Source organism: Phocoena sinus, chromosome 3 (genome assembly GCF_008692025.1).
Source record: "Phocoena sinus isolate mPhoSin1 chromosome 3, mPhoSin1.pri, whole genome shotgun sequence".
NCBI lineage: Eukaryota > Metazoa > Chordata > Mammalia > Artiodactyla > Phocoenidae > Phocoena > Phocoena sinus.
Window position 1 is genome coordinate 165,340,639 of NC_045765.1, and position 23,144 is coordinate 165,363,782.

Here is a 23,144-nt window from a genome sequence, read left to right on the forward strand (position 1 = left end):
AGGACTTTATATCAAGAGAGCAAATAAAGGATCTCAATGCTTATCTCTGTCCAGTGGACCAAGTGCTGGTCCAAGTTGATGGTCCAGTTTGCTTCCCAGCCATGGATGCTCTTCCAGCCAGTGAGCCCTTCAGGCCCTCCTGTCACAGAGAAGACCCAGCTTCAGCGGAAGGCTCTTCTCCCAGGGAGCCTTAGGTGTGGCTGCCGGGGAGCAGAGGGCATCTGCCTTCCTGATGCTCAGGAGTTTTGAAAGAAGAAGAGATACAGCTGATTTTAAACTGCCCATTCCCCTTCCTACTCTGCAGCATCCAGACATGGTTTTACTCAGATCATTTCACTGCTGTGAATGTTTTGCATTTAAGGTTCTTAGGAGAACACAGTGAAGAATAATCATTAAATAGGGCCCCATCATGCACTGGCCGCATTCCATTAAAAGGAAAACTCACACTACATATGCGTGTGGTTAATGACAAGTTGTATTTGATGCCAAGATTTTAAAAAGCACTGTTTTGACATTAAAATGTGTTCTTCTCTGTATTAACGGCCTATGTCTTCTATGTTTTCTTTTCCAGGTTTTCTAAATTTTCCTCTTTAGAATGAAGAAAATCTGAAAGTCCTATCATGCCATTCTTTCTAGAGTCTCTAAATTGGAGACAGATAAAGACGCTTATTAGTAATTTCTTACTGCACACAATACAATTTTTATGGAATACAGTATAATTTATAAGTTTTACCTTAAAAAATGGATCATTTATGGTCTCAAACCAGTAATTCTTACCTCTAAAAATAAAGCACTCTATTCTCTTTTACAAAAAAACGCACATATCTTTCTAGGTGAAAAACTCAGTACTGTGTTTGCAGTTTTTTCTTTATTGACAACTCAAATTTTAGTCACTGGTATAACAAAAGTATCTTTCTATTTTAAGCGTTGGTCCAGTAAAACTCAAAGGACTGTCTTAAGTCTATGAAACTTTGGCACTGATAAGAGTATATCTTTTGATTTTTTTATCTATAGATAAAAGATGGTGAACATTGGTAAATTTCTACCAGCAACTTAGTAGATGTAAAAACACTGAACCGTAACAATGCTGATTTCCCACATCAGTGGGAAGATTAGAGCTGTCTTGAGGGCTCATATTTTAAAGTAAAAGGAACACAAGTTAGCGGTTCTAAAATATATTTTACCGTAAAAAGGAACCACCTCTTACGGGCCCAGGGGAACCACACCTGTGGGAGAGCCTCCCACTGTGGCCGCTTGGCAACGGGCCCGGGAGGATGCGGATTGGACCATCCTCTGCTCCGGAGCAGGGGAATCCCGTTACTGTCTGTATTTTCAAACACCAGGTTATAGACCCCGACCTCCCAGCCGGCAGTTAAATGCCCTTCTTTTTACCTTCAGCCCCTCCCTGTGGAGGTCAAGCCTACCTCCCCGTTCCTGGGAGTGTGAGCTGTACCCACATGGGTAGCTGGAGGCCACACTTCAGCTCCTCTGTCCCCATCACTCCTCGGAAATCACCGGTGCCAGGGGCACAGTGACCTCTTTTGCCAGCGTAAGGGACAGCTTTGGGGTCTGCCGCTCTGGACAAGGCCCCTCACTGCCCGCCCCCTCCCCCAAGCCTTTCCTGGCGTCACTTCCCCCGCTTCACTCTTCCTGCTTCAGATCCTCCTTACTCACTGACCCCGCCTCAAAAAGGCTGGACTCCCGCTGCCGCACCCTTGGTGCTCTCCTCATACTGGGACGCCCGGCGTCCCCCTGGGAGGATCCCAGCCCGGGTCTGAGCTCCCTGACACGCCCTGCAGCACCCCCCGCCCCGACCCCGCCACAGGCCCATCAACTCACAAGTCCTGCCGCCCCCAGGTCCTTCCTGGGAGAGACACAAACATCCACCCGGGCGGGAGCCACTTGGGCATCCTGGAAGGCTCTCTCCCCTCACTCCTCACCTCCAGTCAGCCACCCAAATCCAAGCAGCACTAAAAAGCCTCTCCCTTCTTTGTCAGCTCTTTTCCAGACCTTCGCAGAAACCTCCTAGCTAGTCCCCTTACATCTGCTGCTCAAGGGGTCTTCTAACCAAAATTCACCACCACGCTCCCTAAGACCTTCTATGGCTCCCTAGTGCCACCAGACATAACCCGAACTCCTTAGAGGCTCCCGTGTCCCGCCATCTCCACCACCCGTGGGGTGCATTCACCGATGTCCACCCAGCACCGCTCCGCGTGCAGACGCCACCCCAGACTGCTGAACCCGCCGCATGGCTGTGCTCCACGCACAGCACGGAGGACGGCTTCACGGTGGGACCCAGGGCGGAAGGTGCTGCCTCATGGGCAGAGCCCCTTAGGGGAGGCCTTGCTGAGCTGAGGACCCTCGGCAGCCGTGCAGATGGGCGGGGTGTCTGAGGCCAGGGCAGAGGCCTGGAGTCGGGGCAAGCTTTGTCTTCTCCAAACCCAGGGCGGCGTGTGGCTGAAGTGCCGCGGGCGGGAGAGACGCACTGGCAGCGCTCACCAGGCAAACGGTGGCGGGTAGGAATCAGCCCCTGGGCGCGAGAGGCAGGGAAGGCGTGGCGGGGACGTGACTCGAGTCATCATTCCCGGGGACGGTGGCCGCCGTGTGGGGAACGGCCGAGCTGGGGAGGTGCAGGCGGGAGAGCCGGTGGGGCCAGAACCAGGGGCAGCAGCGGGTCCCGGGGGGAGGGGGAGGGGGGAAGGGGCTTCCGTCGAGAGTCACCCACGTCTTGTCCTGACCTAGTGGGGCGGACGGGGACGCGGTCCACAAGCGGGGGAGCAGAACTGCGGAGGGGAAGGTCCGGGGGATATGGAGTTCTGTTGGGACGTGTTAATAAGCCTGACGTGTGCAGCGGACCCACCTACACGGCCGAGGAGAGGGTGAGGGGGCGCTGTGACATCCGAGTGTGGAGGTCAGCGGCCAGACAGGGGCCGCGTGCCAGGAGGGGCTGGGGTCCCCGCGGGAGGGGACAGGAGAGGGGAACGGAGGGCCGGGCTCGGAGGCTGGCCACAGGGAGGGGGACAGGAGGGCTCTGGTCAGTGCGTGAGTGTGAGCCGCTCTGGGGCCTGGTCGGGGACGGCAGCAGGGGCAGGGGTCGGTCCCCAGGTCAGACGGCTTTAGGAGGACGCCAGGCCCCCCCCTCGGGCTCGTCCTCGGTGAGCGGGCGGCACGAGCGGGCGGCACGGGGCGGCGGGGCTCAGGAAAGAGGAGGATCAGGGAGGGGCGACCGCTGGCAGCGGGCAGATTCCCCTGCGACGGGCGAGGAGAGGGCCAGGGAGTCGTGGTGTCTGGGGAGACGGGGAGGCCCAGGAGGATGAAGGAACCGCGGCCGCCAGACGGAGGTCCGAGAGGTCAGAGTGCGGGGCCGGCCGCAGGTGTGTGGAGAGGCAGAGAGAGACCGAGGCGCGCAGCTTCGAGGGGGAGGGGAGAGGTTGCCACGTCGGTGGATGACGAACCAGAGGGAAGAAAAATGGGAGGACGGGGTCTGGAGGCCCAGTCCGGTGGCGGGTCCTCAAGGGGGTGCGCTTCTGAAGGGAGGAGGGGAGGAAGGGACAGGGAGGGCTGAGAGGTCGGCTCCGGGGCACCCCAGACGTGGGCGGTTGGGGACGGTGGAGAGGACCGAGCCTGGGAGGTTGTGATGGGCCTGGCGGGCGTGGGCTCTCAGGGGCCAGGCGGCAGAGCTGTCACCGTCACCGTCACCAGCTCCCAGCGCTGGCTCTCTCGTGATCTGAACCCCCGACTACATCCCGGCACAGAGGCGGCACTGGGAGGCCTGGCGGCACTGGGAGGCCTGGCAGCCTGGGGCGCTGCCCTTTCATCACAGGGCCTCCTCCTCCCGCTTGGCTTGCCTGAAGCAGCACCGTCACCACCCTTAGAGGGGCGGCCCTCCCCCCGCGTCCCCCCCTCCTTAGAGGGGCGGCTCTTCCCCCGCGTCCCCCCGCCCAGAGGGGCGGCCCTCCCCCCGCGTCTCCCCCATTAGAGGGGCGGCCCTTTCCCCTGCGTCGCCCCCCTTAGAGGGGAGGCCCTCCCCCCGCGTCCCCCCCCACACACAGGCAGCACAGCACGAGGGCGGGGGAGGGCAGGGGGCACGGGGTCTCTCCTCACTCACGCCCTCCACCTGCAGGGACCCATTCGGTGTTTCATTGTTGAGAAATGAATTCTTACTTTTGAACATGACCCGGTTTTAAACCATGTGACATCCCGTGTTTAAGAATCAAGATGCGTTTTGGATACATGTTTCTTAAGGACGGGATAAGTTGTCTCCCTCTGAAGTCTGCAGAGACCGGCACAGCCTCCCGAGGCCCGGGTATCCTCAGCATCACTAAGTGACACATCGGGGCACAGCGTGTGCCGCCTTCCCTTCTACAAAAGGCCGGATTCGCGGGTACCACGTTATCTGAGAGCAGAGAAGAATGGGAAGAAGGAAGTCGTCCTGCCACCGAGACACCTGCGTTCCTGGGCCCTCGAGCACTTACACGCTGTCCTTCAGAGAGGAGAGGTAGGACTCCGTGTCTGATGCAGGTATATCCCAGTCGAGTCCCGACAGGTAACGGTAGACGTAGGAGAAAGTCTCAAAGGGAATGCGCGCAGGCCCCCCCTCGGGGTCAGCAGTCAGGATCTCACACAGGTGCTTCATCGCAGTGTTCAATGACTAGAAACACCACAAACCAGGTGGAGAAACGGTTACTACCGGGATTCACTAAACTGAAAGGAAAGACAGCAGCAGAATAAACACCTGAGTACATTTTACAGAAGTTCTCTCAAAAGTACATTCTCGGTGTGAATTAAGAACTAGGGGAATTTATAATTGCCTTAAGAAAGAAAATGAGAAGGGTTGATCGAGATGTATTGTAATTGGCCTGAAAAAAATTTGATTCCCAGATTTTATTTTATTTATTTATTTTTTAAATAGAGTTAATTATTTTATTTATTTATTTTTGGCTGCGTTGGGTCTTCGTTGCTGCACGCAGGCCTTCTCTAGTTGCGGCGAGCGGGGGCTACTCTTCATTGCAGTGTGCGGGCTTCTCATTGCAGTGGTTTCTCTCACTGCGGAGCATGGGCTCTTGGCATGTGGGCTTCAGTAGTTGTGGCACATGGGCTCAGTAGTTGTGGCTCACGGGCTCTAGAGCGCAGGCTCAGTACTTGTGGTGCACGGGCTTAGTTGCTCCGCGGCATGTGGGATCTTCTTGGACCAAGGATTGAACCCGTGTCTCCTGCATTGGCAGGCGGATTCTCAACCACTGTGCCACCAGGGAAGCCCCCAGACTTTATCTTATGTTAAATGGGAATGACTCTTACAGCAGAAATTAACACAACACTGTAAATCAACTATACCTTAATAGAAAAAAATCTAATGGGGAAAAAAATAAAAGAATTAAAAAAAAATTTTTTTTAAATGGGAATGACTTGGGACATCCCTGGTGGCACGAATATCGAGCAGCTGCCACTGTAGGGAGGACAGAGCTCAGACAGCAAGCCTAGGAGACAGACTAGAACCCTCCAGAGAAGCTCCCGTGGGAATGAATCTGGGCTGCACTCACAAGGAGAAACAGCAAGAAAAAACCAGTGGGATGGCTACAGAGGACAGTCCCCAGGGGAAAGGTGCAGGTTTAGGGAAAGTCACACGCAGACCTGCTTGACCAGAACAGTGACTGTGGGGGAGATACATCCCATGGACTCAGGGACACGCAAAGGGCTGGAGCCAGCTCTGTGTAAATTTTAAACAACACATTCATTCTCTCTCAGTTTCTGCGGGTCAGGAGCCTCGGCACTGCTTTGCCGGGCCCTCTGTGAGGCTCCAATCAGGTGGCAGCAAGGATTTGGTTCTCATCCAGAGGCTCGACTGGTGAGGGATCCACTTGCAGCCGCCCTTAGGGAAGGGCAGAACTCACTCCCTGGGGCTGTAGGACTGGAAGGGGGCTGGACCCTTGCTGGCTGTTGGCCGGAGACCCCCCTGAGCTCTGAAAGGCTGCCTGCAGTTCCCGACACGGGGGTCTCCCTGAGGTCCTCTTACAACACGGCAGCTTGCTTCTTCGAGTGCCAGGAGCTGGACCAGGTTCTCATGGTCAGTATCAGAGAAAAACCACCTGTGCTTCCGGCAGAAGGAGAGGAAAGGCAGGGGGACTGAAACGAGGTTCTTGCACAGAAGTTGCGAATGGCTGGCACCCTCCACGTCCCAGGGACCCTCTGAGAGCCTGACTTGGCATCTCATTTACTCGTTACGGTAACCTCATGAGATGAGGCCAAGGGGGCCCAGAGAGGCTGAGTAACTTGTCCCAGGTAAGCCAGCTGGGACGGGACGCAGGCAGCCAACCTCCTGAGCTTGGCCGTGACCACCACATTCCACCACAGCCAACAGTCCCTGGGCTGGCTCGGGGAGCGAGTGACAGGGCTTACACATGCCTGGGTTCCAGGCATTCGGCTGGACCATAGGAGCACATCTCCCCCATCGCCATCAGCTAGGACTCGGGGCGTCTGCAAAGCTACCAGCCATGCCCCACCCCGACCGACAGCCCTGCTGAGACAGAATGCACTGGAGCAGGGTTGGGGCAATGGCACAGTCCTGACAGTAGCCCAACTTTGCGGGCAGAACGATGCTCTAGTTAGAAAAATGACGGCATTCATTTCTCCAAGGAAAACTGCCCACGCCGGGCCCCCGACAGGCTGTCCTGAGGGAGGACTTGGTGAAAACAAAATTGTGTATTTTACTGGCTCCTTGCTTGAAACGTCTCAGGGACGCACTGCTACGTTAGATGCTGCTGTTTTAGCCCACACAGCGGAGGGCAGTCGTCGCGAGGGCGGGGCCTGGGGCGGTGCGGGGAGGTAGCCGGTGAGGAGCCTGCACAGGAGCGCTGGGTGACTGACGTTCCAGCGCTTCCGAGGAAGAGCTATTTAAGGAAAAAACACATCAAAGTGTTCTGGCATCACTTCCCTCTGCAAGGGCGAGATGACATTACCAGTGTTGACGTTTCTGACAAAAAGATTTGCAGCAATTTCTACACCCAAAAGGATTCATGAGGCACCTTGCCTGGTTTGGAGACTTTGTTTCCTACAACAGATTTCTCACTTCCAAGGGTTGTGGGCTGTCAGGCTACTTGCTCACCAGCCACAGGGACGGACCCCTCCCTGGCCAGCGCCCCCTTCTCCAACCGCCTGCCCATTATTCCCTGGTTGGAAATTCGTCCAGGAGGAGGTGGCTGCACTTGTCAGCAGCCCGGCGTGCACGCCTGAGCCGGATCCCAAATCCAAGCGGAGACACGCGAGAAACACGGGCGCTGCGGCCTCCTGAGCATCTCCAGCGCCAGTTCCGTGGGTTTTTCCAGTTTCAGAATTACAGCTGCTCTCGTGACGACACCATGAGCCACCTCACAGCTCCCATCACGTCCCTTTTAGCTGCAGGAAAATAGCAATGTGGACAATATCCTGACTGACCCTTTGAACAGAGTCAGGACCATGGGGGGTCTCTCTCCTGCCCTGTGGCCTGAGCTCAGGGTCACACAGCAGCACTGATTCCAAATCTCAGTTTTTAAAAGCCTACAACACAGAATTAAAATGAAAAAGGGGAAGTAACAACTGACGCTGCAGAAATACAAAGGATCATGAGAGGTTACCACAAGCAACTCTATGCCAATAAAATGGACAACCTGGAAGAAATGGACAAATTCTTAGAAAAGCACAACCTTCCGAGACTGAACCAGGAAGAAATAGAAAATATAAACAAACTAATCACAAGCATTGAAATTGAAACTGTGATTAAAAATCTTCCAACAAACAAAAGCCCAGGACCAGATGGCTTCACAGGAGAATTCTATCAAACATTTAGAGAAGAGCTAACACCTATCCTTCTCAAAATCTTCCAAAATATAGCAGAGGGAGAGACACTCCCAAACTCATTCTACGAGGCCACCATCACCCTGATACCAAAACCAGACAAAGATGTTACAAAAAAAGAAAACTACAGGCCAATATCACTGATGAACATAGATGCAAAAATCCTCAATAAAATACTAGCAAACAGAATCCAGCAGCACATTAAAAGGATCGTACACCATGATCAAGTGGGGTTTATCCCAGCAATGCAAGCGTTCTTCAGTATATGCAAATCAATCAACGTGATACACCATATTAACAAATTGAAGGAGAAAAACCATATGATCATCTCAATAGATGCAAAAAAGCTTTCAACACCCATTTATGATAAAAACTCTCCAAAAAGGAGACATAGAGGCAACTTACCTCAACATAATAAAGGCCTTTTATGACAAACCCAGGGCCAACATCGTTCTCAATGGTGAAAAACTGAAACCATTTCCACTAAGATCGGGAACAAGACAAGGTTGCCCACTCTCACCACCCTTATTCAACATAGTTTTGGAAGTTTTAGCCACGGCAATCAGAGAAGAAAAAGAAATAAAAGGAATCCAAATTGGAAAAGAAGAAGTAAAGCTGTCACTGTTTGCAGATGACATGATACTATACATAGAGAACCCTAAAGATACTACCAGAAAACGACTAGAGCTAATCAGTGAATTTGGTAAAGTTGCAGGATACAAGATTAATGGACAGAAATCTCCTGCATTCCTATACACTAATGATGAAAAATCTGAAAGCGAAATTAAGGAAACACTCCCATTTACCACTGCAACAGAAAGAATAAAATACCTAGGAAGACAAAAGACCTGATGCAGAAAACTATAAGTCACTGATGAAAGAAATTAAAGATGATACAAACAGATGGAGAGATATACCACGTTCTTGGATTGGAAGAATCAACATTGTGAAAATGACTCTACTACCAAAAGCAATCTACAGATTCAATGCAATCCCTATCAAACTACCACTGGCATTTTTCACAGAACTAGAACAAAAAATTTCACAACTTGTATGGAAACGCAAAAGACCCCAAATAGCCAAAGCAATCGTGAGAAAGAAAAACAGAGCTGGAGGAATCAGGCTCCCTGACTTCAAACTATGCTACAAAGCTACAGTAATCAAGACAGTATGGTACTGGCACAGAAACAGAAATATAGATGGATGGAACAGGATAGAAAGCCCAGAGGTAAACCCACACACATATGGTCACCTTACCTTTGATAAAGGAGGCAAGAATATACAATGGAGAAAAGACAGCCTCTTCAATAAGTGGTGCTGGGAAAACTGGACAGCTACATGTAAAAGAATGAAATTAGAACACTCCCTAACACCATACACAAAAATAAACTCAAAATGGATTAAACACCTAAATGTAAGGCCAGACACTATAAAGCTCTCAGAGGAAAACATAGGCAGAACAATATGACATAAATCACAGCAAGATCCTTTTTGACCCACCTCCTAGAGAAATGGAAATAAAAACAAAAATAAACAAATGGGACCTAATGAAACTTAAAAGCTTTTGCACAGCAAAGGAAACCATAAACAAGATGAAAAGACAGCCCTCAGAATGGGAGAAAATATTTGCAAATGAAGCAACTGACAAAGGATTAATCTCCAAAATATACAAGCAGCTCATGAGCTCAATATCAAAAAAAAAAAAAAAAAACCCAATCCAAAAATGGGTAGAAGACCTAAATAGACATTTTTCTAAAGAAGATATACAGATTGCCAAGAAACACATGAAAGGACACTCAACATCACTAATCATTAGAGAAATGCAAACCAAGACTACCTCACACCAATCAGAAAGGCCATCATCAAAAAATCTACAAACAATAAATGCTGGAGAGGGTGTGGAGAAAAGGGAACCCTCTTGCACTGTCGGTGGGAATGTGAATTGGTACAGCCACTATGGAGAACAGTATGGAGGTTCCTTAAAAACACAAAAATAGAACTACCATATGACCCAGCAATCCCACTATTGGGCATATACCCTGAGAAAACCATAATTCAAAAAGAGTCATGTACCAAAATGTTCACTGCTGCTCTATTTACAATAGCCAGGACATGGAAGCAGCCTAAGTGTCCATCATCAGATGAATGGATAAAGAAGATGTGGCACATATATACAATGGAATACTACTCAGCCATAAAAGAAACGAAATTGAGTTATTTGTAGCGAGGTGGATGGACCTAGAGTCTGTCATACAGAGTGAAGTAAGTCAGAAAGAGAAAACAAATACCATATGCTAACACATATATATGGAATCTAAAAAACAAACAAACAAAAAGGTTCTGAAGAACCCAGGGGCAAAATGGGAAAAAAGATGTAGACTTACTAGAGAATGGACTTGAGGGTATGGGGAGGGGGAAGGTAAACTGGGACGAAGTGAGAGAGTGGCATGGACATATACACGCTACCAAATGTAAAATAGATAGCTAGTGGGAAGCAGCCCCATAGCACAGGGAGATCACCTCGGTGCTTTGTGACCACCTAGAGGGGTGGGATAGGGAGGGTGGGAGGGAGACGTAAGATGAAGGATATATGGTGATACATGTATACGTATAGCTGATTCACTTTGTTATACAGCAGAAACTAACACAAAAATGTAAAGCAATTATACTCCAATCAAGATGTTAAAAACAAAAACTAAAAAGCCTGCGACCCTTTGTTTCCTTATCCTCACAGCTTTCCTAATTTACAACGTGGTCCTGGGGCTTATGGCCGGTGCCGCAGGGAGACACACATTCTCCAGTTGGCCGGACATGGTGCTGGAGTGAAGCCAGGCCATCAGGCTGAAGGGACGGAGGGGCTACCAGGCCCAGCATCCGCCAACCCCACCCCCCTTCCCCACAGAGGAGACGCTCAGCCTGTGGGGCAGTGAGCCCGGGGGCCCACGATCAGCTGCTTGGCCAGCAGAGGCAGTTCCTAAACGTGCCTGCGGCTGGACGCCTGCACTCACGTCAGGGCCACATCTCTGCACTGGCCGCAGGGGTGGGCGTCTCAGAATGGACTCGAGAGGCCCAGCGGGACCCTGAACGGGGGGCCCCGGGGAGAGCGGCCGGGAGCGAGCCAGGCGCTGCCTGCAGCGCACAGGGCATCTCGACGAGTCACAGACAGCGGACCCAACAGGCGGAGTGGACGCCGTGGAGTGGATGGGGCAGCAGGAGTCTCTGTGGCGCGTGCGGGCAGAGCGACCAGACTGCAGCTGGTCCAGAGCCAGAGCTGTTGGGAGGCTGACACAAAGATTTCTGGGGTGCGGATCACGTGAGGATATAAAACGGTATCAGTGGGAAGGCCTAGGAGATGTTACTCTCTGACACGGTGTCCCAACCTGAGGGCGGCGCACTCCCTGGGCTACAGGGGTATCCTCAGGGGCCCCTCCACCCCCCGCGTCTACCGGTGGCGGCATCTCCAGAGCCCGTGGTCTGAGTCCGAATCCTGCCCGACCACCTCCACCTGCGGCGCCGAGCCTCTGCCCACAGCTCGCCACCCTGCGATTCGGAGAACAGGACTCTCCTCCAAGGGCTGCTGGGAGGACTAAAGAGAAAACAGACAAAGGGCTCCGAACATTCCCGCACCTGGTAAGAACCCTAGAAATGCTGGCCGTTCGTAAGCAGTACGTTCTGATGGGAAATTACGTGACACACGCATATGTTGGCAGCTGTACACACGGAGGGATGCTCTCGTGAATGACGTGCAAAGGCTTTTCAAACCCGAACCAGAGGCAGGTGGGTAGTTTGTCATTACGGGGTTTGTCAGTCGTGTGTGGGTGCAATGGGGACTTGGGCCACAAGTTTTTACATTACAAAAAAGATGTCCATACTTAAAAAAACAGATGACAAATGTTGATCCACCTCTTAAATGCTTAGGATCCCTGATGGGGCTGCAGAAACCTAAGGTGAAGATCACAACACAGACTTGTTTTCGCTTCGCCCGGCAAGGGAGAGGTGCCCACAGACACGGCCAGCCCCCGACGCTCCCCCACCCCGTCTGAAGCTTCGATGTGAAAACCAGAGCAGCGCTCAGGGCTTCGATGACGTACCAGACATCCCTCCACGGGCAGGGGGTGTCGGGATGCTCGGCACTCGGTGAGGCCCACAAAAAGCCACACTGACAGACATCCGTGGGAGGAACAAAGGGTGAACGACGCATGTGGTTCAGACATCTGAGGTTCCAATCTTTGCAGAGAACTTGGTTCATCTGACTAGAGTGGCTCCGAAGAGCAACTGAAGAGCCACAAGCCGTGAGACGCCGTGGAGTGGGCGGGGCAGCAGGAGTCGCTACGACACGTCCAGGCAGAGCGACCAGCGTCCAATTTCACAGCAGTCCTGTGTGTGACGAGGTGGACAGCAGTGACCCACGAAAGATTCCTCCTCACCTCCCTTCTTCATCTGCTCCTTTTTGAAGGTTTTCTTTTTGAAGCATAAAGACAAATGCTAAGATGCCAAACTAGATGAAGCAGCGTCTCCCAGAGGTCACAGCACCGTGCTCCGGAGGCATCTCCAAGCTACCCCGCCAATGCGGGCACTCGGTGCATCAACAAAACAAGTGTCGCCTTGGGCCTGGCTCCTCCTGGCCCCCGGGGACCCAGAGCATGGCTGTTAGCCCTGCACTTGGGGTACGGGGGGTGGGCAGGCCAGGGCAGAGCTGGCACCTCAGGCTGCGAACTTCACCTGGATATGAAAGTATGAAAGGTTCCCCGCTTTCCACAGTGAGAAGGGGGCCACTGGCACCAGGAGAGAGTCAAAGGCCAACAGCAAAGACTCCTGGCAGAGGTGGCTTCCTCAGGGGACAGGGCAGGGTCCCACGCTGGCTGACGGGGATAAGTGACACGTTATAGGAAGAATAGAGGAGCCTGTGTGTGCTGTTTCCCTGTCCCTTCCTCAGTAGTCACTTCAGAAAGGAAGCTCCATCCTTAACAAATGTCTCCATCTAGTGTCACACCTCACACACAGTAAGAGGTCTTATCTTACAAAACAGGCTTGGTTTGGTTTGAAATCTAATGGCTGATTCTCCTGATTAGGGAGGTAGAAATTACAAAGATGGATCCCCAAATATGAAATAGTGTAATTTCTCATCATTATAAAAATCTAAATTTCGGGGCTTCCCTGGTGGCGCAGTGGTTGGGAGTCCGCCTGCCGATGCAGGGGACGTGGGTTCACGCCCCGGTCCGGGAAGATCCCGCATGCCGCGGAGCGGCTGGGCCCGTGAGCCATGGCCACTGGACCTGCGCGTCCGGAGCCTGTGCTCCGCAATGGGAGAGGCCCAGGTACAGAAAAAAAAAAATCTAAATTTCACAACTAAGTTTAGAGGAGCAAACCATAAAATCAAATATTAGTTATTAATTTTATATTATTAAAATCTTGCTTCCAGAGTTCCAGATGAACAAAGCAACAAAAAATTTCCTCCAATAGGGCTTCCCTGGTGGCACAGTGGTTGAGAATCTGCCTGCCAGTGCAGGGGACACGGGTTCAAGCCCTGGTCCGGGAACGTCCCACATGCTGCAGAGCAACTAAGCCCGTGCGTCACAACTACTGAGCCCGTGAGCCATAACTACTGAGTCTGCGTGCCACAACTACTGAAGCCCGCGCACCTAGAGCCCATGCTCTGCAACAAGAGGAGCCACCGCCATGAGAAGCCCGTGCACCACAACGAAGAGTAGCCCCCGATCGCTGCAACTAGAGAAAGCCCGCGCGCAGCAACGAAGACCCAATGCAGCCAAAAATAAATAAATATATTTATTTTTTTAAAAAATTTCCTCCAATGAAACCCCGCTGGGATTCTCCCTGGTGGCCTCTGAGCCTAGAGGAGGGAACTTGGTCTGAGGTGTCCAGCCCAGGGCTGACCGCTCTCTCTATGGCTGACCGGAAACACCGCCTGTGGGCAGGTACACAGCAAAAGGGAGCGACCAGCCTAACACCCGGCTTCACTGGGGTTTCAGAGGTTCTCACTGGGACCACTAACAGAACCAGTAAATTTCACTATATTTACAGAGTGCAGAGGAGATGAATGAACCACGGCGTCTGTAATGATACAGATGAATAAAGAGAAATCTACTTGGGAATGAAAAAAAGTTCCAGAAGATTAGTAACAACATAAAGTTAAAACCAACTAAAATTAAATGATGTATTTCTTGGGGTCCATATGGGATCAATGGGAAGCGTGAGATCAGGGGAGCTGATGCTTCAGGTGTGGGCGGCAGGGGGATGGGGTGGAGGTTAGTTGCAGGCAGTTAGTTGTGTTAGTGGTCACGCGAGGTAGTGTTACATAAAGTAATTCTTAAAAGTTAAAACAGAATTAAGGAGGCTGATGCGTGGACCCGAGATGAGGGCACCCCATGAAGTGAGGACTAAGAGTTAGCCAGTTACGTGCTCTGGGGTCCAAAGACTGAAGGGAGAGGGTAGCAAACTTTGCTCGTCTCTGCAGTAAAGGGAGCTAGCTCTCTTTTCTCAACCCCTTTCTTCACAAACTTAAAGTGGTAACTTTCCCTGCACTTGACCCCTGTGTCTCACAGGGTGACTCAAATACTAAGGCTAAAGAGAGATTCTAGACTTCCACCCCCTCCCTACCACACCCACCTCCCTTAAGGAACATCTGTGTCTTCATTCCTTTTTCTTCTTCGTCGTCTTTTTTTTTTTTTTTTGGCCGAGCCACCTGGCTTGTGGGATGATCATAGCTCCCCAACCAGGGATCAAACCCATGCACCCTGCAGTGGAAGCACGGAGTCTTAACCACTGGACCACCAGGGAATTCCCTGTGTCTTCATTCCTAAGTTGTATGAGTTATACTTTTTAACATCAGCAAGGTATCTACAGTATTAGTTACTAATAACAGATTTTAACTAAAATAGAAAATAATTTTATGCCTCTTTGCACAGATGAGGGCAACATATTATCATTTACCAAGTGACATGTAGTTTAATAAAAGTCACTGATGCATTCTCTTCTAAAAACTAAACACATTTTAACAGTATCTATATGGTTTGTCTACTGTTAACATGTTTTAAATTGAGGCATTCATAAGTACTTAACTTCTGTAAACTAAAGTAACTATAAGCCTAAAATTCAATAAACATCTGAAAAAAAATGGCTAAGACAAGAGATTACTAAAGTAATGAAAGTGTTCCTTCAGTTACTGAAACACCTAAATTATTTTTAAGCCAGGCCTATGATCACACAGAATTATTAATATGCTATTTATAGGTACGTACCCCACCAAGCATGCTGCATCCAAGTGCTAAAAATTTTATCTCCTCGATTTTGTTTTCGCAAGGATCCAACTGCAAAAGAGCTCTGAATTTTTCTACTGGCAGGCACAGATTTTTCCATTTCTGCTCAAGATCTGCTAATTCCACATATTCCTTGTGGCTACACTGTTTAGAAAACACAGCATGACACAATCTACGTTAAGTTTAAAAGCCCCAAGAAGTAATACAACTCTCTTGAGGACTTAAACAGAGCACCCATCCCCTTTCAAAGATGAACTCTGAATTCACTGCACCATTAGCCCTGGGGAGGGGAGGGGGGGATGTGTGTGTCTGGGGACAGGGGATGCACAGGCAGAGAAGGGGGCTGGGAACTAGAGACTGGCAACAAGTTACTTCTCAAGAGAAAAAAGGACTGGGAAACAAACATGGCATAAAGTTATGACTTAATAAAATGGGCACACAGACATGGCGTACATGATTCTCTACTGTCTGCCTGAAATACTTCACAATACAAATAAAACTCCAATAAATCAAATAAAATCCAACCCTGAAACATGCTAACAGTTAAATGGGATAAATCTCAACACTGAAAATAAATTTATTCCTTCTACTCTTTTAGACAACTTCATGAAAATTGGTAACTCCTGTGATCTGCTAGCAATATTCTGTATGAAAGAGGTTTGAGCAACTTTAGCATGTCTTTTCCCAAACTACCCCTTGCAGTGGTTATTCGTTTTCCCTTAAACTAGACATGGGAAAATCTAGAAAAACTAGAAATGGGAAAATCTCGTTTCCAGAGGTCACTGCACCCCGAAAAGGAACACAGGACTTCGAGATGTATAATGGGGACGAGTCGCTTTAAAACTCAGGGTTATACCACTGATGTTGTTTTTAGAACACAGCCCAATCATTCAGATAAAATACACTTTCTATGAACTTTCCAAGTGAGATGGTGGGTCTCGAGGGCTCTCAGGAGGGCTGGAAGCCAGATGCCCGAGGGCAATCTGTCTTTCAGATGAAGAAGGTGGCGTATTATCATGTTAGCATAGTTTTTATAAACACGTATTTCAAGAAGGATCTTGCAACTCCCATGTCTAAAATTTCATATTTTCAGATATTTTTCTTAGTCTAGCAGCCTCTTGCATCTTAATTCGGTATTTGAAAGAATTTATATTTCTATATAATCATGAATAGCTATCTTGGGTTCTTTAAACCAGAGAAAGGCCCTGAATCCAAGATTCCTTCTTTGAATAAACCTTGAAGGTTTACGGCAGGGAAGGCAGGGCTTGCATGGAGCTTTCTGCGGCGTTTTATCTCAAGTTCAGCTGACTGATAGCAAACTCTTATACCTGCTTGTGCAAAACTTTAAGGAGTCCTTGAGTCAGGCCTGTGTCTGTTTTCTGAGTGGCCATGGGCATTTCGATTCTGTCTTTTACAGGAAGTGGATCTCCTCTTGACAAAGCTGAAAAATATCTATAACAACGACAGACATCTCTGAAGGCTCACCAGCACACAACCAGCCCCTGAATTCATGTACTTCTGTCAATGAACCCAGAGGGCGACAGTGACGAGGGAGGACAGTGCTGGGTGCCCTGGCCCAGCTCCTGTCCCGGCTCCTCCACTCAGCTCTCCGACTTCACCTCCACCCGTGCCTCAGTTTCTCTGTCTGCACCGCATGGACAATGGCAGCCCCGATCTCAGGACCCCGGTAACAGGTGCTACACTTATCCAGCGAACGCCATCAGAGTCCTGAGACTGCCAGGGGATGTGGAGGTCGGGGCCCCGCATGACCCGAGTGCAAGGTCATGGTCCGTCATGCCACTTTGACAGTTGGGGGGCTTGGCCTTGCTTTTTGAGGGGCTTGATTTCAAGCACCTCTGCACCTATTCAGCTCTAAGGCACCCGGAGCAGGGAAATCACTGTTTGGCTAAGTCAGGTGCGGACCTCCCCCTACCCTTCACTTTTCCTGCCTGGTTTTTTTTGGGTTTTTTTAGTATTTTTTTTCCTTAATTGTTCCCTTCTGGGACACAAATATTACTGCTTAAATTGGGAATACGCTGGGGCACAGAGACAGTTTGGGGCAACAAGTCAGGAGAGGGTGTACACCTGGGCTCTGGCTGGAGGGGGGCAGGGTGCCAGGCAGGGTCCTTCTGTGAAACTTACTCCCCTTGGGCACGTGTCAGCCGGGGCTGGCGGCTGAAGCCACATCATCTGCTGCCCCCATGACTTTACCTCCATCAAAGAAATGACATATCCAGGAAAACAAAACACTAAATCATCCAGGGCCACAGGTAATAACTTAAAAGATATGAGTAGGGCTTCCCTGGTGGCGCAGTGGTTGAGAGTCCGCCTGCCGATGCAGGGGACACGGGTTCATGCCCCGGTCCGGGAAGATCCCACATGCCGCGGAGCCGCTGAACCTGCGCGTCTGGAGCCTGTGCTCCGCAACGGGAGAGGCCACAACAGTGAGAGGCCCGCGTACCGAAAAGAAAATAAAAATAAAAATAAAAGATATGAGTAATGATGGTTACCAAAGGGGAAATGGCGGGTGGGGAGATAAACTAGGAGCTTGGGATTAACATACACACTGCTCTATGTAAAACAGATAACCAACAAGGACCTACTGTAGAGCACAGGGAACTCGGCTCAATATTCTGTAATAACCTATATGGGTAAAGAATCTGAAAAAGAATGGATAGAATCACTTTGCTGTACAGCCGAAACTAACGCAACACTGTAAATCAGTTCTACTCCAATAAAATTTTTAAAAAAGATATGAGTAAATAGAGACATCTCTGATGTAACAAAATGTAGATAAATAGGTATTTGTTAGGCTAACAGAAATGTTATATCTCATCCCCTTCTTCTCTCTCCACCCCTCAAATTCGACTTTGTTTTCACGCTTTTAGGACAAGTCCAGTCATATTTTGTGAATTTAATAGTCTGAGAGAAAGCTAAAAGGCAGGCAGTTAGACAAACGTGGACCTCAAGACCTACAGGGCCAGGTTGAGGGGGTGCTTCACTATGCCATGTTCCAAATTAGGGTTTTCAACGATTTCGCGGACTTTACTCCTCACCACGCGTCAAACCAGTCACCAGGCTCGGCCCAGCCTCTAGCGCAGCGCCCCTTCCCCCAGGAAGGCACTGGCAGCGTCTGGAGACACTTCTGGTTGCCACAACTTGGGGTGGATGGTGCTTCTGGCACCTGGTGGGGGCAGGTCAGCAGGCCGCCAAGGACCCTCTAATCCACAGGACAGCCCCACGCCCCCCAAAGAGATGTCACTCCAAAGCAGCCATAGAGCCGAGGTGGAGGAAGCCTGCCTGAGTGGCCAGGCCAACTTGTGTCACATGCCCTCCAGTATAAGGCGCACGTGAGCACAAGCCTTCAGGACTCAATGACAGCATCATGTACAGCCAATTAGCCGCTGCGTCGTGGCAGAGGCTGGGGGTGAGGCTCGTCTGAGAAGAACCCTCCCCTGAATGCGTGCTGGAACCTTCCACAGCAGTCTCTTCCAGACGCACCCTGGCTTTCTGCTTTGCTTTCCGCTGCTTTTCCCTTCCTGTCGTGGCCCTCGTGTTATACGCTGTTTCCTCTTCTGCCTTGTCTTAACCCCAATCGCTACAAAATCTTTCAAAGACCAATTCACCCTCTTCTGGATGACATCTCTCCCTAACAGATTCTGTTCTGAGAGAGTTGGGATACATGACTAATGCTTGCTTTTTCTCCTAAACTCCAAAACTGCTCTTAAGAGTAATTAGCTGCATGGAACATTCAGAAACTTCTCGATTAAGCCTTTTAAATTAAAATGAAGCTTAAAATAGTTGTCTCTAAAGTGTTACCAAATATAATGTTCCAAGAAAAAAAAAAGATTAAATCTTGGAATGTTTGGTAGAGAACAAATAAACTCTTATGAATCAGTTGTATCTCTTATTTAGGCTTGAATAATGGTTAATACTAGAGGCCACAATTTTGGGCAAGAACCTTGAGAGAGTCTTTCAGAAGCAATAGACAGAAGCATTTGTCAGAAGGCAAAGTGCTGGATTAACCAGTAGCCTCTGGTGGCAGGTGCAGTAAGGGCCCCAAAGATATCCTCATCCTAATCCTGGAAGCTGTGGATCTTCTTTTACAAGGTAACAGGGAGTTTGCAGATATTGAGTGAGGAATTTTTTTTTTTTTTTTTTTTGCGGTACGCGGGCCTCTCACTGTTGTGGCCTCTCCCGTTGCGGAGCACAGGCTCCGGACACGCAGGCTCAGCGGCCATGGCTCACGGGCCCAGCCGCTCCCTGGCATGTGGGATCTTCCCGGACCGGGACACGAACCCATGTCCCCTGCATCGGCAGGCGGACTCTCAACCACTGCGCCACCAGGGAAGCCCGAGTGAGGATTTTGAGATGGGAAAATCATCCTGGATTATCAGGATGGTTCCTAAATGCAATTACAAGTGTCCCTAGAAGAGGGAGGCAGAGGTAGGTGTGAGGATGCCACAGTATTGACGATGGAGGTATGCCAGGAGCCAAACAAGGCAAGGAATGCAGCTCTAGAAGCTGGAAAAGGCAAGGGGAGGGATCAGACTCTCCCTAGAACCTCCAGAGAGAGCAAAGTCCCACCAATATCTTGACTGTAGCCTGGGGAAACTGATTTTGGACTTTTGGCTTCCAGAACTGTAAGAGAATAAACGTTTCTTGTTTTAAGCCAACATGTTTGGTGGTTATCTGTTAACAGCAGTCATAGGAAACTAATTCACTTTGGTCACACGGTTTAGGGAAGGTCAGCAAAATTTGACAGGCTAGTTACTAAAAAATATTAAGTTAAATTTATACTGATTCTTGGGACCACAAAATTGAGTTTCCGAGTCTGAATTTGTTTACTGAAAAAGGACAAAGAGCCTTCCTATAAAATCAACAGGGTTTATTTTAATGGTTGTAATGTCGGTTGAGTTGTGACTTTTAAAGTATTAACGTCTGTTCCTGGAAATGGTTAGAATGTTTGCTGCAAGAAACTGCAAAGATTCATGTGTTGTGAACTAAGCTGGGCAGTTTGACCTTATAGCAGCCTTGGGATGGTTACCCCAACGTGAACCAGCCCTTCTGGTTCCAATAAACTCAACAGGTACCTAATCCTGAAGGGTTCTCTGAAGACAAGGAACATCATCATAAGATTCCTCCTTGTAAAAATCATTTCACAAATAAAGAAACTGTGATAGTTTGACTTTGTAACACAATGCAGAAACTTTTTACTCAGTGTAACTGCTTTATAAATTTTAGTCTACCTGCATAAATACCACTCTCCAACAATGGAGCTGTCATTGCTTTGTAGATAAATGAGCATTTTGCAGTAATTTCTGGTCTCGTGGTCAATAAACCAGGATGTTTCCTAGATGATACTTCGGTGTAGATACCACCAATGCTAAAGTGAAAGTTTTGCCGGTACCCTAAGTGTCCCGAGCGTTGGACCACTGGTCCAGGAAGGAGGATTCACTAGGCACGACTGGGCACGGGGACGGGCCAGCTCTCCCAGGCGCTGGCCCTGGGGCGCTTACCCCGCGGACCACTGCAGCACGTCGGCGGGCTGGGTGCGGATCGCAGCCTTGGTGAACTGCTTCAGGATGTCCGGCAGTTCCGGGGGAATGTGGATCTGCTGCGCGCAGAACATGGTGTCGGGAAGAGGCATCGCTCTCCGCAGACCAGGACCAAGCTGGGAAGAATCAAGGTGTGCTGCGGAGCGAGAAAGGGAGGGTTGGTCAGCCTGGGGCGCGGGGGAGACACGACGGCCACGGGGCTCAGGGGCCGGGGTCCCGGGTCCGGAGTTTGGAGCCTGGGGGAGGACGGGAGTTTGGGGCGGGACCGAGGTCCGGGATTTTGAACCAGGTCGGGGTTCCGGGTTTAAACCGGGCCAGGCCTGGCCTCCCGCCTTTCCCCGGGTTTGGGGTGGGGCCGGGGCCAGGGCCCGGCCGGAATCCTAGGTTTGGGGGCGGGCCGAGAGGCCGGCTTCGTGAGGCGCGGACGGCCGACGAGGGCTCTTACCCGTTCCTCCTCGGGCTCCTTGTAAAATGAGGACCGACCGCCAGTTCTAGCAACAAACGCGACGCGGCAACTAGAGCGCAAGCTGCAGCTACTGCTTCGCAGCGGTATCCAGGCAACCGAGACACGCGCGGGCCCTGCCCCTCTGGCGTCGCGCACGCGCACAGGCCCCGAGCCGAAGCCGGCCTCAGGCCGGTGCTGGAGGCGGGGGCGGAACGCGCCTGACCAGTGTGGCTTCGGCGCCCCCTCTGCTTTAACAGATAGCTCACAGCTGCACGAGCGGAACATTTCTCTTAGGAAAGGGCCTTTTGATAGGTTTCCCACTGCCAAATGTGAGCGGCGAATTCACAAAGGACCCCCCCCCTTTCCTTGGCAAGGCCTCCGTGAAGCTCTGGAGCGAGATACCTCGTAGACTGCAAGGTAGGAAGCCATTAAAGTCCTGGAGGCTGGTGTGTGCGCGCAGCACGGGCCTCCCAGAAGGAATCTGGCCCCTGCCTTCCCAGACTGACGTGTCTGTCCTAGACGTGTCTGACCTCGACACCTTCGCAAGTGCTGTTCCCGTGGCCCAATCGGCACCACTTAGTGAACTCATTGGCAGTTCAAAAGCCACTTAAGAGTTTAGACAGTGGGCAGTTTCCAGCTAAAAGAAGATTCTATTTAACTTGTTTTCCTAAGTAAGATAGGACGGTTGAGCCAATCTAATCGGGTCTAGGAGAAAATAAGCTACCTTTTCCGATACAATAGTTTTGGGTCCAGGGGTAGGAGAAACTGTTCCCTTCTGGTGGATGCTGACCAGGGCAGCGTACAAGGTGTGAATCCTACCTAGTTTAGGGGTCTCCTGGCTGGCTGCTGCAGCTGCCCTTAACACCCACACTGAATGAAACAGGCCCTGAGACCCACCTCCCCTTGCTCACCTCTCGACACGAAGGTGAAGAACTAGAATGAGCTGTCTTCAGGAGGGGCCAGTGACAAGCCCTCCTTCCTTCCCTAGAGGTATCAATCCCCAAACACAACAACTCTACTGGGCAACTTACCTACCAAATGAAGACACACACGTTTCCAAGTTAACAGCATTAGCAAAACTGAAAATAGGCACTATTTAATGTTGATGACGATATGGGAAAACGAGGAATCTCATACACTGATGAGAGGAGTGTTAATTATTACATTTGGGGGCAATTTGGCACTTTAAATATGTTTGATGATTTAGCAGTCTTACTTCTAGGAATTTATCCTACAGAAATACTAGTAAAGTAATATGGACAAAAATGTTTACTATAGCATGTAATAAAATGGGTTAACCAATTGCCTTTCAGAAAACTTAAATCATAATCTTATCCACACAATGGAATACAATACAGCTAAAAGTTTAAAATGGGATAGCTACTTATGTACTGACATAAAAAGATGCTCAGAAATATAAAGTGAAAGAAGCCACCTGCAGAGCAGCCCAGGGCACGTACCACCCGTGTTGATAAGAGCATCAGTGAACGAATGCTTATGCAGAGCACAGTCTGGAAGCAAACACCAAGCTACTGACAGTGCTAACCTCTGGAGGATGGCTTTCAGGTTTTATTTTAACCATATATACATTATTCTGATTCATTCATTTATTTACTTACCCAACAATATTCATAGAACACCCAATATGTCCCAGGACTGTCCTGGAATACAGTAGTAATCCCCAAATAGTTTTTTTTTTTTTTTCAATCTCTGGAGCTTACATTCAAGTGAGGGAAAAACATGCAAATACAAACAAGATAGGTAAACTGTACAGTACGTTAATATGAAAGAGAAAAATATAGCAGGAGACAGGAATGCCCAAGTAGCTACAATCTCAGATAAGCCTCCCTAAGGAAGACATTTTAGTATAGAAACAAGGAGGTTGGGGAGAGCTTGGAGGAAGAATATTAAGGCATGGCAAACAGCAAATGCAAAGGCCCTGAGGTTTGACCTGTTGTGGAAAAGGGGAGGCTGCCTGGAGCACAATAAACACAGGGGGTGATGGGGCAGAGGGTGTGAACTTGTGAAAAGTTC

The 23,144-nt window shown here is 50.0% G+C and overlaps 1 protein-coding gene across 1 annotated transcript; it reads right to left on the bottom strand.

Annotated features, from left to right (window-relative positions):
• Nucleotides 1-457: 457 nt before the first annotated feature.
• ROPN1L (rhophilin associated tail protein 1 like) lies at nt 458-21,531 on the bottom strand. The gene is given in 7 exon segments (XM_032628933.1): nt 458-603; nt 605-641; nt 4,476-4,651; nt 15,090-15,251; nt 16,436-16,559; nt 20,627-20,801; nt 21,111-21,531. Coding segments are annotated over 6 exon segments (657 nt in total). The 5' UTR covers nt 20,758-20,801; nt 21,111-21,531; the 3' UTR covers nt 458-576.
• Nucleotides 21,532-23,144: the final 1,613 nt, after the last annotated feature.